Source organism: Hemibagrus wyckioides, linkage group LG16, assembly GCF_019097595.1.
Source record: "Hemibagrus wyckioides isolate EC202008001 linkage group LG16, SWU_Hwy_1.0, whole genome shotgun sequence".
Classification (NCBI taxonomy): domain Eukaryota; kingdom Metazoa; phylum Chordata; class Actinopteri; order Siluriformes; family Bagridae; genus Hemibagrus; species Hemibagrus wyckioides.
The window spans coordinates 15,581,553-15,601,899 of record NC_080725.1 but is presented as its reverse complement, the minus strand read 5'-3'; the positions used below and the strand labels follow the sequence as shown (position 1 = coordinate 15,601,899).

The following is a 20,347-nucleotide window of genomic DNA, read 5'->3' as shown; positions in this document are numbered from 1 at the left end:
TTCAGCGCTTGTCCTGATGATACGCGATTGGTCCCTCGAACACCTCAGAATTCCTTCACTTAATTCTAAGTAAAATCTAGATAAGGCGGGGTAAGAATTGATCCGCACGTCTCGCGCACTCTTTAAGAAATCTCGCGCACTCTTAAGGTGTTTGACAAAATTTCGTTTTTATTTATTTATTTAAAATATTTGTAATGACACTGCCTTGCAGTAATGTAATTCATACAGTTTGTATATTCCAAGAAATGTACTCATTAAAAAACGAAATATATATATTCTTCCATATATATATATATATATATATATATATATATATATATATATATATATATATACATACATATATTGCATATGCCTATACGTATATATTTTTTGCCACACTTTTGAAATGTATTATCCAATAGCTGTATGACTTCTAGCCAACCGGTGAACGAATCCCAATTAACGTTCTATTTCACATCTAGTGCACTATATAGGGCGCAGAAACGCCTTTAGTTTACACGCTATGAGGTGCACTAATATAGAGAGTCAGGCTGATTTGGTATTCGCTCTATAGTTAGAATGCCATTTTATGAAACTCCGCCTTTCTCTCGCTGCGGCGTCTCCTCACGGACCAATCAGTTGTCACTATCCGCGGCGGCGCAGCCAATAGGAAAACGCGTTATACTAGCTGCTCGCGCCGTATTTCCGGGGCTGCTTCAGGAATGTAAACTATTCAACATGGAGACAGCAGTTGATAAGCTGGAGGCAATGGTAAGCTCTGTTTTTTTTATTCTTATTTAATCTTTCAGCCAGACTGTTAAATGAGACATCCCGATATAAACCGCCAACGTACGTTTATCATTAAACGTCTTTCATGTTTAACGTATTTACCTACACATACGTTCCGACACTAAATTCTGTCCATCGCCTCAGCTTGACGCTGGCTAACCGCGCGCGCGCGCTCGCTCGCTCGCTCGCTCTCTCTGAGGCGTTAAAATTCACCCAAAACACATATGCTTAGCTTATTTTTTCTAAGTAACACATTTACTAAGACTCTAATCTGAGTACATCGTTCCGCCAATGGTGTTACAGTGTGTAAAAGGTGAAAAACTGTGGCTCACGGAAGATAAAAGTGCTCATTTTGCTGTTACGCGCCTTACGACGAGTAGGAGAATATATGATGCGCGCTCGCGAGGAGGCCGTGCCCGCGTGCCCGGGAATGCGCGCTCACGCGCTTACGAGGGTCCGCGCGCACGCTGCACGTCTATGACCTTTGAGGTCTCAGAGTTTCAGTAAATAAAATGCAACTTTATTTGATTACAGTGTACGTGAAAGCATACACACACACACACACATCAGCATGGGTATGTGTAGCGTAAAGGTGCAGTTTGCGTTAAAGTAAGTTTAAAATGAACACAATTCCTTTTATGTAACAGTGAAATACTGTTAACGGTGTGAGATAACACGCTGTAGAGGAAAGGACACACACACACACACAGAGGCGCTGTAAAGGGGGTGATAATGCAGGAGCCCCAGCTTTAATGCACAGACTGGTGTAAGTTCTGTTCCCAGGATTTCCAGCCACATGTGTGTACAGAAACGCTGAGCATACTGTGTGCAACATCTCCACACTGTAACTGTACAGTTATTAAGAAGAGAATATCCATAAACCCTGCTTGTTAAACCATGAGGAGGGAGAAAATAATGGATTCAGTTCCACTTTGCTGGATCTTGTCCATTTATCCAGGAGTGTATCGCAACACTAACTGTGTATACGTAAACAAATCAGCGGTGAGCTCAGGGTTAGGAATGCACCAAGAGATTCGATATCAGTCATGCAGTGAAGGAGAATGAGGAGAGAGTTAAACACTGTCTTTTCTGGCCAAATGACAGCACAGGATCAGGAGTGTGTGTTAGCAACAGGCGGGAGAAAGACATGAAGGAAAGAGAGTCAATAAATAAACAAATAAAGATGCGTGTCAGGGCCTTCTGGATGTTTCTGAAATCTACAACACCTGATTCCTGAGGAGTTAAGTGAGTGAATGGTCTGTATGAAGGCTCTGTGAGGATTCTCTGAAGGTTCTAGGAGGATTATTCTGTCACTTTAGTGTTCAAGTGCTATCGAGACAGGTTTGTCGTGTGTGCTGTGCCTTTTTTTTGCTTTTGCTTAGCAATCTGACTCTTAACGTCCATCCTGCAGAAGGAGAAACACTGTCCGTCCGTCCGTCCGTCCATCTGTCCAGTGCCCCTTTTATGTTGTACTACTGGTGCCGTGGTTCTGAGAGCAGTGCAATGTTAAAAGGGCATTGGCCGGGTTTTTCTCTCCGAGATCTCTTTCTCACTCCATGCCGGTGCTGTGTACAGGAGCTCTGACATCATTGCACTACTGTACCTCACAGCGAGCAGTGCAATAGTATTGTCAAAGCATCTGTGGGCAGCTGGAGATCATCTGTGTGTGTGTGTGTCCTTTCCTGATTCCTGAGACCCTATCAGTATTGTCTCTGCTGTGCGCTGTGTTCAGAGTAGTGCAATATTGCTTATAGGGTTTCAGGGTTTGGGTTAAACTCCACTCAAATGCTGACGCCAGAGTTATGTATTTATTTATTTATTTTATGAAAGATGCTGCTTTTTAATTAGTTTTATTTTAGTTTTAAGAATCTGTGCAGGTTTAGTTTATCTTGATTGACGTATTCATAGACTTATTGTGCCACATTATTATTATTATTATTATTATTATTGATTTATACTAGTTTTTTATATTCCATGGAGATTACTGTACCAAAGTATAATTGTAGGTTATCTATCTATCTATATTATATAGTACTTTAGGAATATTTAGTATATATTATTGATTATATTTTAGCCATTTGAGAAATTCTAAATGATTTACTATTGTTTATTTATTAATCTAATATTGTCTTATAATCTGTTATTACCTTTTTTAATTTTCTTAAATATTTGCTCTTGAACTCTCTCTTCATTTTTAAAATAAGGTTTTATTTATTTATTAGTTCTAGCTGTTATTATTATCATTTGTTTGTTTGATTATTTTAAAAAACAAACACTATACTATACTATTAGTCTTCTAACAAAGGAATTAGTTTCTGATTTATTTTCTGAATAATTGTTGTTGGTATATTTAGTTCCAGAAGGCCGAGGCGGACATCGAGTATGTGGAGAAGCGTCTGAAGTTCGATTTCATGACGAGTGCTCGGGAGAACGGCACCGCTGAGGTCTGACACGCTTTAAAAATGTTTGCTCATGTTTTCAGTAACTTTATGATCCAGAACTAATCAAAAAAATATTTCTATATAGTATAAAAAAAAATAATATAGAAATATAGTATGACGGACACTGTAATGAATTTAATGTAAGAATATTTTAGTTTAAATTAGAGCTGGTGCTGTTTGAAAAAGGTGAAGTCCAGGAAGATTTATTTCATTTTCTGTGTTAGCCTGGAGCTTATTTTTCCTCATGCTGTCTGATACATCATGCAGACCATCCTGGTCCCTCATGTGGCAGCAAAACTGACCCCTTGTTCAGGATCTCTGTCGTGTACGTGTTGCTGAAGCAGCAGATTTCTGACTCACCTTCTCGAATGACGGATACTAGATTGGATATGATCTGATGCTGACATGCATACAGCTGTTTCCTCTTGTGTCATTTGTTTATTCAAATGCACACAGATGCACTCATGCAGGATGTACAGCAGTTACGCTTAATTACGGTTCAACATCATGAAAAAAATAAGCTGCACTCTTTGTGATGTCAGTATAACGCCAAAGAAAATATAAATAACTCCAGTCCTTTGTGGACTTCCATAGGTAACCGATATGCTCTTTGGTATGTGTGTGTGTGTGTGTGTATGTTAGGGGAATCCTGTTCAGCTGCTGGAGAGTCTGGCAGCCATTAAGACCCGTCACGCCGCTCTGTGTACACAGATGGAGGAGATCGCTGCCGAGCAGAAACGCTCAATGGATTCGATCAGATCTCATCTGAACACCACGGTGAAGCTGGTGGAGGAGCTGCAGAACACAACAGACACGCAGGTAACTCTAACACAACACTAAACTATTCACCAGTGTAACCCATGTGATGCGTCATTTAAAGCAGCAGCAGAACCTGAGTTTCTCCCAAAGATGACTGTAATGTTTCTGTCACAGGTTCCTCCACTTACACAGGAAGAACAGGAAGCAAGAGATTCCCTCTGTTCCTCAGTCACAGCTCTGTCTATACAGGTTTGACACACTCACATGCACGCAGTCTCTGTGAGGACTTCTAGTGGCGTGATAGATAGATAGAGAGAGAGAGAGAGAGAGAGAGAGACAGGTTGTAGATTGCACAATGTATGTCTTATATATAGTCAGTATGATCTCCGTCAGTTCTATTTTGTAGTTCTTGACCTTAAGAAAAGATTAAAAACATTGCTACCCAATTTTCTATGTAAGATTACTAAACTGATGGCTTCATGTAATTTTATTGTGAATGAATCTGTTTTCCCCCCTTTAGGTGCCGTCTGAAGCACACACACTGCAGGAGTCTAACTGTAAGTGTGGGGATTTAATCATTACTGTGGTTAGGAATGTAATAATGTACAACAATCAACAAAGAAGGCATAATGTAAAGTGCTGAACTCCAAATCGCTGTTAGTTCCCATTCACACCTTGTGAAAATTCAACGTGGACATGTTCATGATTGTCAGCACAGGAAAAGTGCAGAGACGACGTAAAAGACGTGGAGTTCGAAGCTGTTCCACTGAGCGTACGAGGAAACCTCAAACTCTGTGACCTCAACGCCCTGTACACACAACTGACTGAACACTTCTCCTCAGAGAAGAACAGGTGTGTACACACACTAATACACACTTTTGGAAAAAGTAATAACTCTACCATTCAGAGAATTGTTAATGTAATGTCCATTGTCTTATCAGAACTTGTTATATTATTGTTTTCTATATGCCGCCACCCCCCCAGAGCACCTCTGAGCTTGCAGAAGATGAGGAAATCTAACATGAGAGTGAGCGAGGCTGCAATCAAAACTCTGCAGCACCTTGGGCTCATCAAGCTGGATAAGAAAGGCTCTGTTTCTCTCTCCTCCGCACACTGAGAATAAAATCAACAGACTGAACAGATGCTCCACACTCCGAAATAAATGAGTTTTGTCTCCTATACCTGTCCAACACTTGAGCATGTAGACAGCAGTGTTGAATACACGCAGTTTTAGACTCAGCGCTCTCTTCTAAATGATATTTCTCACTTCATACTCTCGGTTTTACTCAACCTAAATGTGACGTTCATATTAGCTGTGTTGTAACTTTTCGGATATAACACATCGCTTATAACATTTCAGATGCACAGGATTTCTAACAGGAGCATACTGAGAGACAGAGCAAGCAAGCCCATAATTCTGTTCACCATCACTATTTGTCCTGGGTCAGAATATGGTAAAGCTGAAAGTTGCACTATTTTTATACACAAATAGCATGAACATATTCATTTTATGTGTTACTGAACCTTTGTGTGTGTATATGTAATATTTCTGTGTGTGTAAAACGTGTTTAATTAAAGTCTCAATGAACAGCAAATAAACATTTATTACACATACAAACGCACAAACAGAGGAGTATGCTTCTGAATCTCAAAAATGAAAACTATTAATGAAAGTACTGTGATGTACATGAATTATGATAATTAAGATTAAAGAACAAATCATTTAATTTCATCAGTGCTAAAACTGAGAACTGAAACAAAACATTACTGATGTGCTCATGACACGCCCACATTGTAAAGGTGTGTATTGTGTAAATGTTTACACAATGTGGTGTGTATACTGTGGTGTACCTGTGAGGTTGGTCCTAAGATGTCATGATGTGCTGCCTTAAAATCCCCTTCCTCACACTCAGTTACCTGCTCCAGATGTGTGGGTGATCCTGATATCATGACATGTGTTCATGTGATTAAGTCTGAGAGAACAGAGATGGTGATGTTAAAATTAAATGGCAGAGCACCTCTATGCCCTGTGTGTGTGTGTGTCCTCTTGTTGCTGCTCCTTTCCTGGTGTCTCTGCTGGACCAGCTGGTGGACTTCTACAGGAAATCAGACTCCACACACACAGGATATATCAGACAGACTGTGATGGAGGTGAAGAGGACCAGAACATCATTACTGCATCTCTGTGGTGCTCCCATCAGGGTTCTCCATTAAGCCCTGCAGAACTTCGTCCAGGGAGGAGTGTGCTCTGTGAGGTTATGCGACTGTTACACAATAATCCAACGCTCACCGGTAACACAAGAGTGAGGTTACTAATATTTACCTTTTATTCTCCTCTGCAGATGTGTCAGCATCACTGGAAGATCTGCTATTTTCTGTGTCACACTCTAACTCTGCAACTTTTCAACACACACACAGATTCAGATTTATCTCTTGAGTCCATCTTTTCATCTCTGTTTCGATCTGTTAGGTCAAAATAAAATGATTCTAATTTGACTATATTATAATTATTTTGTTGCAATGCAGGTCCTTATGCTTTCAGGTGCAGAACCTGAGTCTGTGTAAAAGGCACCCTCTCACCCCTGTATGACTTCTTTGTGTTCACCATATATGATCAGTCCTATGCTGAATGCTATTTAAGACTAGAAGAATGACATTTAGGGTATTTTTACTGCTGTCAAATGTCAATTTGACCCGGACAGTATGTAAGGATTTAAGAGAATGTGATGTAACCAGTTAGGGTTTGAACAGCAGGTGGCGTTAGTGTTATATAACCCCGTATTTTACCCTTGGTCTCTTGCTGTGATGAGGACCAGTGGCAGAAGGATCATCTGAACTATACTAAGCACATGAAGTGTCCTTCATCACTTCCTCTTGCTCCTCCTCTTCCTCACACAGTGCTCTCTCAGTCTTTACGAAGGACCTGATGCAGATCAGAGCTTTTATTGTTTCATTTTATGTTTTCCATTTATGTTTTCAGACATCTTCAGGATAGGAGTGTTTTACTTTGCAATTTCTCAGTAACAGGACAAGCTTGTATCATATTAATTTGAAGAGAGAATAAAGGGAAGCTGGTGAGGGAACCACTGTTTACAGGAAGAGGAACTGTAATGATAATGTGAATTACTCTCAGTCTCACCACTACAGTGTAACAGTGTGTGTGTGTGTGTGTATATGAGAGTGCTGTAAATAAAGACATGCTGATTGTATGTTTGAAGGCTGTCTTGCCTGCTGGCCCTCCACCCTCCTCCTGGCTCTTGTTCTCCTCACTGTTTCTGACCCCCGAGCTGGCTCTAGTGAACTCCGAGTTGCCACAGCTGGGTAAGTATAAATCCCCTCTCTCTGTGGGAGTGCTGAGGATGCCAATCTCTGACCAACGTATCTGAACACAAAGATAATAAAGATAAATATCTGATAAAGGTTCATGTAAAGATCAGAGTAGTTCGTCTTTATTTGGGTGGAGTGTGCTGACCTGGTCACCGTGCTCCAGTCTGGTCATGTTGTACATCTCAATGTGGGACGGAGACTTCGCACTTCCCCACGGAGACGGCTCTGTCACAGACTGCAGGTGAAGGACGACTGGGGGAAATACGCACACCTCCCTGTGGGGGGCTCTAAGGCCTCGAACTGGGACACAAACATAAACACACACAACATATGGTTCATTACACAGCTTGTATATAAACATAAATTACATATTCAGATGTAGGTATACCTGTGAATGTATGTGGGCTGCGTGGGGTGCTGTTGCATGCTGGCAAATGTGTGTTGTGTGGGCTGGGCAGAGCTTCATTTTGCCCTACACACTCCTGGAGCTGTGCAGGTGAACAGGTGATGCTGGAGAGCTCGGCCATATCTGCCATGTGACTGTTCCTTACACACACACAAAGGTACTATTTACATAAGCAATACAAGGTACTAGTGTGGTTTCCTTGGAGACCCTGAAGCTAATGACATCACTAACCGTGGTCCGTAAGAACGTGTGTGTTAAAGGTGAAACAGGGCAATGTGTGTACAACTGTTTATTACCCTTTACCTGGTGGTGTGTACAGATGGTGATACTGATTCTTCTTCAGTGTTTTGGGGCTTCACTGGTGAAGGGCCGCACTCTGAGCAAAACACACATTATCAACAATTACAAGAATATAAAACACAGGAACCTGAATATTACAGACACACTGATGTACACTGTGTTCAACTAACACCCTAATCACTGTTTACCACTTAGGCCAACTAAACACAGAGATACAGAGCCATTAAATCAGCACCTCGTACCTCTGAATGTGTTCTCTATAGTCACGTTGGGGCGACACACCTCCAGTGTCACGTCTGGATCATCCTCTGAACTCGATGTCTAACAGAAAACACACTCTTAATGATGATGATAATATTTAAATGAATATTACGAAATAAAAATAAGCATTTACATACAAGCAAGGCTACACACACAAGCAAGGATGTACTTAATTATTATAAACATCTTATTTTGTCTATTAAATTTACTTTGAATTTTGCTCAGCGTTGTAAAATAAAAATAAAAACTTATTTAAATTTATTGTGTATGTGTGTGAGTACAGGACTGTGTGTAGTTAGGTGTACCTGTGATAGCTCCTCTTTAGTGTTTTCTGGATTGTGTTTTGGAGTGTAGAAGATAGTGGAAGGTTCTACAGGTGAAGAAGCGTAGTCTAAGTCGTCTTTCTGATAACACACACAACAATACAAATGCTCTAATCAGTAATGAGTTTCCTACATGTTATATCATTTTAAATGAATGCTTTGAGGATGACAAATGGTGACATTTTACCTCAAAAACAGCAGTGGGCAGAGTGAAGGTGTGATTGATGGTGTGGAAGTCTCGGCTCTCTTCACTCTCGCTGTGCATACCTGCTGGAACAACCACAAAGAGGAGAAATCCAATAAACAAGATATCTGAGCATCACAATGTGTCTAGTGTGCAACCTGAGATTATATTACTTTACCTGTCTGTCTGTCCTCACGCTGTATCTTTCTGTCTGTCTCTCTATCTAAACTGAGCTATCTAAATTGATTGAGAGTGAGCTGCTGCTCTACCTGCGAAGCCCTGGAACAGCTGCTCCAGGTGTTTATCTTCCTGCACATCCATCAGGGGCTGCTGCTCCTCCTGTACTTCCTCACTGTCACTGCTCCTCACCAGCACCCCTGCTGCAGTGCTCAAGAAACCCTGCATAACCCGGGCCACTGCTGCATTCACCTCACCTGATCAGTTAAGATGAGTAACAATGTGAATTAAAACAACACTGAGTACATTTAACTAAATATATATTTTTAACATTCTCTTTATGAAGTTTTCTACACTGGCACAAAAGATTCCGTTAGAACTTTTTACATAAGTATACAAATGAATTTTTAAAAACGAATTATGGAAGGAAGGGAGGGAGGGAGGGAGGGAGGGAGGAAGGAAGGAAAATTAAAATGAAATAAATAAATTTTTTAAAAAAGGGAGGTGGGATTTTTTGCATTAGGGTTCAATTATTGCTTTCTCATCGAAATAATTAATAAACTGATCTTTCTGTTTCCGGTTGAGCAAAATCAATCTATGTGCTAAGAGTGTAACAAATCTGTACACTGATTTTTAGATAGCTTCATATTATCACCAATATATACCAAAAAATAGCCAAAATTGGGTCTGGGTTCAACTGTTTCCCCAACACCTCTGACAATAACTGAAAAACAGAAATCCAATAATTACTAATATTAGGACAACTCCAAAACATATGTCCTAGTGATGGTGCTGATGATGCTGGAGTTTGACCGCACCCATCACATAGTGGGTCCACAGAGCAAAACATCTTTAGTTTAGACAGGTGAAGTAGATGTAAAATCTTGAACTGTCTAATACACAAGGAAGAAGAATGAACTTGTTCTAGTGCTTTATTCCATCGCCAGTGTTTCAATATATACTCCAAGGTCATCTTCCCATGCCATTTTTAGATGCTGTAATGAAACATCACATTCTAGCTGTGATAATTTGTTATAAATGATTGAGATAATTCCTCCTTTGATAAATGGATCCTGTAAAAACAATGTCTCCATTTGAGAAGTTGGCGGCTCTTTCTCTTGAGCAAAACTGCGAGCTTGTAAATATTTTTTTAAACATGTGTACTAGGTAGATCGGATATCTGCTGTAATTGTTGAAATGTTGGAAAACACTTGTTAATAAACAGATTTTGAAAGGAGTGTATCCCTTTATTGGAACAGATCTGAAATACTGAGTCCATTTTGGATAGGAGAAACAAATGATCAGCGGTTAATGGGCTTAAAACAGAGCATGTTTGCCACTGTGAAAAAAAGGAATATTTTCGTTGGTTTGGAAATGTGAATCTCCATGGATCTGTTATTTTAAAGGTTTTCATAAACATTTGTAGCAATTTGGCGGATTTGGGTAGGGGTGTCATTCTGTTTGAAGATCTGTCTAAGAAATTAAAGTCACCCCCCATTATAATTTGGTGAGGGTCTAGATTAGGTAAGATGTTTAAAACAAAACATATATTGGGGGCATATATATTAATAAATAATGTTGGTGTGTTATAGAGTCTCCCCTCTACTATAACAATGTCCCTTGGAGTCAGAAATAACTTTTGGTGCAGTAAATTGTATACCCTTATTTATGAGGATTGCTGTACCTCTAGACTTGAAGTTAAAGATTTGACCCACCCATCGTCCCCTTTATCAGCTCTGGTCTTGGTTTCTTAAATGCGTTTCTTGTAAAAAAAAAAAAAAAAAAAGTGACATCTGCTCATGATCAGAGTTTTGAGAAATATTGTGAGAAGCAGCCTTTAAAGTGGAGGGGGAAAGGAGGAAAGGAGAGAGAGAACTGTAATTTATCCCGGCGGCTTGCAGTTTGATTTTCACTTGGATTGAACGCGGCACGAAGTTTCCCAACCTCTGGACTCACATCTGGGAAGATATGCACAGGGGATCCTTTGTAGTAGAGACGGCCTTCATTTCTAGATAACTTGTTCGAATAGTAGTGAAAATGAGCAATTAATGCCCGGGGCCTTTCCCCTGGTTTCTGTCTCCGGCTACGATTCTCCAAATCCATTTCTCCTGCATTTTCTTGTGTTCTTCAGCCATGTGCTCATGAGACTGTTCTAGTACTGCCACTCTGTCCATCGTGTCACTCCCTATCTCTGTGCACTCATTCGTCGATTCGGCCTGTGCCTTGTTTAAAGCGGCCAGCTCCGGGAAGATTTCCCCTCGCAGTGCACGCAGGTCTTTCATCTCCTCTCGATTCTTTTGCGTCTCCAGATGGACGTTTTCAATTTTCGATTTAATGTCTTTAATCACTGCCTCTTGATGCGTATGTAATTCCACCCTGAGTGCACTCAGTGAAATAGGAGAATCGCCATCATGTTCATCAATTTTGCTTTTACCACTTTCTGCTTATGCTAAATTGTCGGTGTACCTTTTTTGCGGTTTTATATCAAAAAGTTCGTTGCTATAACTCTTTGAAAGAAATGTAGAGGCTTTACTTGGTTGATTGGTCTACTTAGAGATAAATGATTATTTATTCGAGGAGCTCCCTTTTGTGATGCTCACTCCATGCGGGTGGAAGCGGAAGTCTAAATATATTTTAATGCTAAAATAAAAATTGTTAAATAAAGAGGTGGGTAAGGAGATTTTTACTAACGTTGCTATACCAGCAATGAACAAAATACATTCAGCTGCAGAAGCAGATTAATTAGAAAAAAAAACAAGAAAGAAAGTAAAAAAACAAAAATAGATGGAAGTGGAACGCAGATAACCAAAGCAGATAATGATACGGTATCGGTAAAAAAAAAGAAGGTATTTTCTAGGTGATCTGATTAATTATTCTACTTACTGCTCCATTTGTACTCAGCACAGCGGTCCCGTGTCAGCTCCTGTGATGTACACATCTCTGATGACTGAGACGACCTGAAATTATAACTCAGTTTATATATTTTATAATTACACACATATATCTTTAGTAGTTTAGAGCAAATCCTATGCTGTACTTTGCTTGTGTGTGTGTGTGTGTGTGTGTACCTTTCAAACTCTTCAGCAGAAGTGACTCCCTGTTCCTGACCTCCTCTCAGACTTGCTTCTCTATCAGAGCTGTTCTTTTTGGCCTGTTGGAGGTAAACATGTTCTTGGATCATTCTACTCACTTGACACGAAGTTATATGTCTTTATATGTGGAAATCATTTTAATCTTCTTGTGCGTGTGTCCAAGCGTGCAGCAGCCTGTTTCAGTTGCTCTCTTTTAATTTACCTATTATTTCTTCATCCATTTTTTTTAAAACTTTTTGGTAACTAGTAAGAAACTCTTTCCTCTCTAATCATGTGATTTGAGAGAGTTTTTGTCGTTATTTCCGCCTCTGGCCTTCTGTTTTCAACTCTCCGAGTGACCAGCGCACAGCAACACGGCACCGGCTCTTTTGTTTACACCAGAGATAAGCTGATAGCACTGCAACTGAACGGCATTGAGTGATTGAAGCTGTGGTTGCTCGCTCTGCACCTGGATATCAACACACCTAGACATTCTCCTTCTACCTTTTTGTTAGTTGAGTGTCTGATTTATTTGCACTTCCTTGGTCTTTGCACGTTCTCTGAGTCTGTAGTGCCGCCTACGTCACGTGTGACCTTTCGACGTGATTATGTAGTACGCAGTGTCACGGATGTGCATCCCAGGGCTAGTGCTAGATGAGCTTTTGGGGTTAAAAAGTATAACATTTTTATTTTTATAAGAAAATGACCGATCATTTCGCTAGATAAGAGCCTTCTTCCTCGGCCCTCTGAGGCTGCATTTAAACTGCATTTTGGAAGGTCAAACTTGCGGGTACCGTCCACTATATGGAGAAAAATCCTGAAATGTTTTCCTCAAAAAACATAATTTCTTTATGACTGAAGAAAGAATGACAGGAACATTTTGGATGACAAGGGGGTGAGTAAATTATTTGTAAATTGTTGTTCTTAAAGTGGAATTCTCCTTTAATGTGCTCATTAGAATATTAGACCACACCCCTCATCATGAGTACAGATAATTTAGTTAATTACTATTATTATTCAGTTTAATACCTCAGAACTTTTGAAGCTCTCCTCTCCAGCAGAGCAGAACTCTGTGTCTTCCATCTCCTGAAAGTACTTTGATGAAGGTCTGTACTTGGATGGAGGTCCCACTGCTTTCAGCACCACCACCTTATTCTCTCTCTGCCCATCTGTCTCGTCAAACTCCGGGGAGCTGGAACATGTGTTTCCCATCATCCTAGATTCAGTAAGTTCTAAGCTGCTCTCCACCTGCTGCAGCAGCACCCGAGACTCTTTCAGGTTCCGGGCGGTGTTGCAAATGTGGTTGGAGATCATTGATTGGGTTGCCATATATCGCTCTTCTTTCTCTTTCTCTCCTTCCATGTCCAACTCCTCTACAGAAGGAGGGCAAGGTGACAGACGCCGCTCATCCAGAGGAAGAATGTTCCTTAAAGAAATGTCCTGGAGGAGCCTATCAGTGGACAAGCATCCCTCTCTCACATCCTTTTGGAAATTTCCAAGGGTGCTTTTCTGTTTTGTAGGTGTCTCCTGAAAGCAGTCTAGCTCCTGGTTCCAAATGTCCTGCTCCGCGCCCTTGTGCTCATCTGGGGGGGGGCAAAGAAAAGGAATGATATCTGATGGAAGCTGAAAACCTCAAAAACAGCATGTCTAAATCATCACACAGCTGACATAAAAGACATATTTTGTCTATTTGTGAATAAACTGATTTAAAAGTCAGAACTTTATGATCATCTAAATCGTTCAGCCAAACACCTCGAGCTTCAGACTTTAGGCCACACTCCCTACCTGAGTCAGGTGTGGTGTGACATCAAACTGTGTTTTCATGTACATGTCTACAAAAATGTTTCAGCTTATCAACTATGTTTGGTGTAAAGTCTTTTCCTGATAACACACATGTTGTCAACTGCTGTGACAGTTTTCAGAAGATTCTACTGCACCTAGCAAGCTCTGTGCTGCTGAAACATCCTCATCCTCATCTCACCTGGACACCTACTGTCTTTGTGATGCCTGATCTCTGTGCTCCATCTGTGTGCGTTTGATCTGTCCAGTAGGGCTCGCACTTCACTCCTCTTCTCTCTCTCTCTCAGCTCCTGTCATCATCATAGCAACACGCAGCTACACCTCACCACCACTCACCTAAAGAATTCTTGTCTCTTTCATGTGAATCATTGCTTCAGACTGTGTATTGTACAACCTGTATGCTTATAATTAACACTCTTAACAGTTATTTTTCTCATTTCTACATCTACATGTAGCACATTTTGATCACATGAGACGAGCTGAAACGGCATTTCTCTTAGTAATGTTCACCCGTTGACGTGAATTATATCTAACTGAACTGAGTGAAAAACACTGCAAGAGTGTATGGTGCATGATGTGTGTATTTTTCATCTGTGATGAAATCACCCTTAATTCAGAACGCAGTGTATATCGGAGGTCCTGGAGGCTGCACGTTCTCTCCTCGGCCCTGGGATTCAATGAATTCACCAGCAGGTCATAATATGGCTGTGGCACGGACGGATCTGCAGACAGAGCTTCACCGGTGTCTATGGCCTGCTTTATACAGCGTGGATTCATAGAACCCCATGGAACAGCATCTACACACATACCATAAGGAACATTACCTCTGATGCTCCTGTAATTGTTTTCCATGATCTCTTTTGATGTGATGTATGTGTTTAGTAATGTGTGTGTAACTGTACACAAGTGTGTTAGACGTATCCTGCAAGATTACTGCACATGGACACGAAGTAGTGCAAATACTTTGAAACATCACTTGAATATTTAGTAAAAAGATCAGGAGTTTGATAGTTGTGTGTGTGTACCAGTGTAAAGCTCCTGTATGAGCGCACAGATGCTGTAGAGATCAGCTTTTCCCGTGCATGATTTCATGAGGATCACTTCAGGAGCTGCCCAGTTATACAGCATCATCGGGATGGGTAGAATGGAGGAAGGACTGCTATTACTGAAGTCACAAAACACTCATTAACCCCTAAACACACACATCTTGAAGAGCATAGCATGATGTTGGCTAAACAGGGAGTGTGATTACATTGTGTTTTGAGAACTCAGACAGAGGGATTTACAGAAAGGCCTGGTCTTCCTCCCAAATTTCACTTGTGTGTTTATTCCTGTTCCGTAATCTGACGGTTAAATTCACAAAACCTGCAAATTTCATATATTAAATAATAAACTGCTTCAAACTGCAGTTTAACATAATTACGTATTAACATATTATTAAATATAACACCTGACACATGTTGCCTGATCGATACACCGTACATTAAACCTGATTGGCTCTTATAACAGTGCGTTCAGATGATGACAATGATGTCATGAAGTGAGGCATGTTCTCACCTGGGCACCATGAAGCCAAGGCCAGTGACCTTAGCAACACCCGGGTGTACGATGAGGACAGAGTGAGAGGAGAGGGAGCGCAGCACCAGAGATCGACTGTCCAGGTAAAACAGAGCTTCACACACCTGGAGGATCAGTGACAAAACCTCATATTCCTTTAGGACAGGGAACTTTGCTCGCTGGTGCACACACACACACACACACACACATGAGTCAGTGTGTCAGAAATAGACCTCCTGTATTTCAGCACACACAGTATGTCCATAGTGTTTAAGTGGGAGTGTCTCTGTCCTTTTACTAAAACTTAAGCTAACATTTTTGTGTGAAGGCTAAAAAATGCTATTAGCATTTAGCAGGAAAGACATAGTGACAGTGGAACTCCTCAACTCCTGCATTAACACCTTCTGCATTTTGCATATTTAGCAATAATGACTAAACGAATTCACATTCTCCAAGTTACTCAATACTACACCACAGAGCCGCTGCTCAGTTCTGGGCTGTGTTCAGTCAGCAAGTGTTGATTAATTCTCTATTAAAGCAGCTCTGTCAGGTGAGTAGTTGCTAAACAGAGGTTTATATTAATGCACTCTAATACTGATGAATTATCATTTTTTATAGGAACAGTGCATTCTTAGGGACGTTTACTGCACACTCTCCGAATAAACAGATGAATAATGACGTGCTGTTAGAGGAATATAATCACTGCAGGGTGAGCAGAGTAAGTGTGTTACCTGGTGGTACAGCAGGGTGTACAGTGAGCTCACATGCACTCTCTCATACACCAGTTTGTGCTGCTGCAGATGATAAGAGAAACTCACTGCCATCAGCTGAAGAAGGTGGGGGTGAAACAGACGACTACAAACACACACACAAACACACACGTCATTATTGCCAAGAAAAGTCAGTGAGTCATTACTCCTAGGCAGCAGGAGCAGTGTGAGACGTCTTGGGTGTTTTGTGAGTATTCACCAGCAGAAGCTAAGCTCGGTGATTAGCAGGTCATGGAAGCCATGTTGCTCAGCCTGTTGGTGTGTCATCTGCAGCTCCTTCACTGAAACACGACTTCCTCTCCAGATGTAACTGAGGAAGGGGGAGATGTCAGACTTTGGAACCGTGTCTTTTAAAGCATACATGTTCATGCATTCAAGCACCTTCTCTCTGAACACATTTTTAAACATTTCATTATAAACCTGTTTGATGGTAAATGTTGTATTAATCATTTATTTCGCTATTCCTGGTGTGTTATTTATTTACTCTCGTTTGTACTTCTCAATACTTCTCCTTCCAATGATGGAAAATAATCATGAATGAACAGGAAGTGGTTGTACTTGGTTATTTCAGTGAAGGATCCACATGAGAATGAGTACAGTACTTCGTCTTCAGCCTGCAACAACTCAGACTCTAAAATAAACGGCACGGAGGCCAGAGCACCCACAGACATGCCGGGCTTCTCTACACATAGCTGTGGAAATAAATACAACACAGGAAAAGGAGAAATTGTTTTTTCTTTAAGTGACATTCCATCAGAAAACATAGTGATGTGGATTTACTAAGACTGATCAGGATACTTTTAGAAGCTGACTGTCATCATTTATTAATCAGCTACCAGGAGCTTTTAGGGTCAAGAATAAATCACAGTGGCAGTGCCCAGCATTACACCACAGTGACAGATTTATTTTATTTTTAGGCTGTAACAGAAAGTCTAAGAAAACATGGTGTTACCGTCGATACTGACCTTCCCAAAGCCGAAGCACTGGACCGTGTCAGATGTGAATGACTTTCCTCTTACTTTCTTTTTAAAAACTGCATCAGAGACCCTAAAACCCAACACAAACCTATAACTAAATGTCTATGTACTAGTTACAGTCACTAATCTTTATATTAATAACAGATGACACACAAGGTTAGTATTCATGTGACTCACGGTCTGAGGAAGTCCGGCAGAGACGTAGAGTGCAGGAGAGTCTTGCTGGGAGTTGGCGTATCACGTCTGTCTCTGGGCAGCTGTGACTCAGACAGACTCCGCATGATAGACATGCAGCTCTTAATGAATCCGACCATCTACATCATTACAGAGAATATTAATCTTCTAATCAATCCCTGTGCATCAGACTTTAGGCCATGCCCCCTACCTGACTTCAGTGTGGGCAGATTTTTGTGCACCATGCTATAGTGAAAGGCAATACACTATACTTGTTAGCTACGTTAGCTCCAGAGCAAAACTCAAACTGCAAGCAAAACACCCAATGTTTCTTACAAATTCACGACCCCAAAATATAGGTACACAAACTGCTTAGATTAAAACAGAAGCGGAGCTTGCTGAACTGACAGCTGATTATTGACAGCTGTAACTGACAGATGTCGGTCATCCATATAATCTGTCTGCAGTTTTGTGCATTGTGTGTGTTTATTAAGGTTCCCCTGCAGCAGCACCAACCCACATCCTAGGTGTAAATGTACTTGCAGTCATCTCCCTGGTGAGAGTAAGTGTGCAGCGGTCATGTTATTCACCCTAGCGCTGTGCTTCTGGCCTCCAATCTCAGCCCAGTCTCTGGGAGTCCTTCCCTGTTTATCATGTAGTCTCAGATCTCCTCCTGCCTCCAGCAGCTTGCTGAGCAGCCCAGTGTTGCAGGAGAACACGGCAGCATGGACTGGAGTGCTCCGGTCACCACAGCGGCTAAAGGGGAGAAAACATGACTCCACTGAGTAGAACACGTTCCACTCTCTCAACTACCTCTGGTGTTCACTACCACATACAGTGTTTAACAGGAACAGCAGAATGCATGTTGGGATATACTCAGCACTTCCTGAAAGAAAACAAAGCTGTGTGGGCGTACTGATTGGGATCGGCTCCGTACTGCAGAAGCAGCTCGGCCATGGCGGTGAAGCCCAGAAGACACGTGCAGAAAAGACTCGTCTGGCCCAGATGATTTATACAGTCCACATCCACACCTGAACAGAGAAAAGATTTAAACCACAGCACAGTGACCAGTTATATAATCTCAGCCCCAGTACTGCAGCACTCACACCAACACCAACTGTCATAATAGCTTTATGGGTGTTTATCCTGAAAGATCAGAATGACATTACACATTTCCTGCTCTGATGGAACAGATTCAGATCCTAACTTCATGGTGTAATCAGTGTTAGAGAATAAACACAATAGCACACCAACACCCTAAGCCAGAATCAGGGGATTTGTTAGAAAAAGAAAAAATCAAAATGACACACAACTTGTAAATGATAAAAACATATATGGATATAAAATACACTATCTTGCCAAAAGTTTTGGGACACCCCTCCAAATCATTGAATTCAGGTGTTGTTTTTCAGGGGTTGGTCTCGGCCCCTTAGTTCCAGTGAAAGGAACTCTTAATGCTTCAGCATATCAAGACATTCTGGACAATTTCATGCTCCCAACAGTTTTGAGATGGCTCCTTCCTGTTCCAACATGACTGTACACCAGTGCCATGATAGAACACCTTTGGGATGTTTTTAGAGAGGACACTGCGAGCCAGACCTTCTCGTCCATCATCAGTGCCTGAGCTCACAAATGCGTTTCTAGTGGAATGGTCAAAAATTCCCATAAACACACTCCTAAATCTTGTGGATAGCCTTCCCAGAAGAGTTGAAGCTGTTATAGCTGCAAAGGGTGGCCCAACTCCATATTACATTCATGTGCATGTAAAGGCAGACGTCCCAGTTTTGGCCTGGCTCACAGTCTCCGCTCTAATTCATCCCAAAGGTGTTCCATCAGGTTGAGGTCAGGACTCTGTGCAGGCCAGTCAAGTTCCTCCACACCAAACTCACTCATCCATGTCTTTATGGACCTTGCTTTGTGCACTGGTGTACAGTCATGTTGGAACAGGAAGGGGTCATCCCCAAACTGTTTCCACAAAGTTGGGAGCATGAAATTTTCCAGAATATCTTGGTATGCTGAAGCATTAAGAGTTTCTTTCACTGGAAATAAGGGGTCATGCCCAACCCCTGAAAAACAACACCTGAACTCAATGATTCGGAGGGGCGTCCCAAAACGTTTCGCAATATAGTGTATATCTACTGAAACTATCTCTGTGTTTTACCTTGCTTGAGGAGTTTCTCTGCTTTGTGCAGGTTATTCTCCCGGGTGAACCGGTGCAGTTGAGCTGCCAGACCTCCGGTTTTGACGGAGCCCAAGAGTACAGGACAGGGCACAACGGCTTCACCCGACATCTCCACACGGCTATGAGAGGATATTCAATCACCTATCTACTTCACTGAATTCTCCTATTCAATCATACTCACTTACACACCCCTCGATCACTGCTGTTGATTCATTTACATTCATAGTTGTACACATTGCCGGTATATACTTTTAACACTGTAGTCTTAAATATTTACAGTAATACACACTGTCTACCGCAAAAATGGCTTATGCTGGGTTCACGCTGCACAATTTTCAAAGTCATCGCATCACGGTTGTTTTCACACTGCATGACTATCTGGGGTAGAATTCAGTCTCTGCTGTGTTCACACTGCACGATGGATCAGTGACAGGGGGTTTCACGCTGCATGACTTCACAATAGGAAGAATCACCCACAACTCTGTCTGCTCCGCAAACTGCGTTTCACAACCTTATGTGAGAAATAACAAGGAAATAATGCAAGATAACACGTGATGTCAGAGTTTTCGTGCGAGACTGGAAATAGAACCCCGCAAAATGTTTGTGAGCCAAACGGTTAGTGCGGGAAACAAGGATTGTGTGTTCTGCAGAATTGAACAAATGAATAATTTTGCAGTGTGCTGATGCTGACGCTGCTGGTCAAGTAAATATTTCTGCTTTATTTCTGTTTGATGTAATTGTAAAGATGATTTATTCTGATATAACTATATTCACAACATTTTTGTTTGATAAAAACCTATAAAATCTATTAAACTACAATATTTTGCTCCAACCGAAACCATGCTTGCTGATATTGTGGTCTATAAC

General features: G+C 41.2%; 2 protein-coding genes across 2 annotated transcripts; one reads left to right on the top strand and one right to left on the bottom strand.

Moving 5' to 3' along the window:
* The first annotated feature begins 623 nt into the window (after positions 1–623).
* ska2 (spindle and kinetochore associated complex subunit 2) lies at positions 624–5,469 on the top strand. The gene is made up of 7 exons (XM_058412221.1): positions 624–753; positions 3,126–3,215; positions 3,855–4,031; positions 4,146–4,220; positions 4,492–4,528; positions 4,685–4,823; positions 4,956–5,469. The coding sequence occupies exons 1-7, from the start codon at positions 721–723 to the stop codon at positions 5,086–5,088; spliced, it is 684 nt and encodes a 227-aa protein (XP_058268204.1). The 5' UTR covers positions 624–720; the 3' UTR covers positions 5,089–5,469.
* A 677-nt stretch (positions 5,470–6,146) lies between these two features.
* LOC131367157 (inactive serine/threonine-protein kinase TEX14-like) lies at positions 6,147–19,741 on the bottom strand. The gene is made up of 23 exons (XM_058412421.1): positions 19,460–19,741; positions 18,215–18,329; positions 17,889–18,054; positions 17,302–17,438; positions 17,113–17,194; positions 16,706–16,839; positions 16,347–16,457; positions 16,109–16,232; positions 15,378–15,556; positions 14,846–14,985; positions 14,372–14,617; positions 13,050–13,603; positions 12,018–12,100; positions 11,833–11,906; positions 9,042–9,206; positions 8,776–8,858; positions 8,571–8,669; positions 8,247–8,325; positions 8,008–8,080; positions 7,687–7,844; positions 7,444–7,598; positions 6,295–7,353; positions 6,147–6,219 (listed from the first exon to the last, which is right to left on the bottom strand). The coding sequence occupies exons 1-22, from the start codon at positions 19,587–19,589 to the stop codon at positions 6,958–6,960; spliced, it is 3,483 nt and encodes a 1,160-aa protein (XP_058268404.1). The 5' UTR covers positions 19,590–19,741; the 3' UTR covers positions 6,147–6,219; positions 6,295–6,957.
* Between the last annotated feature and the right edge of the window lie 606 nt (positions 19,742–20,347).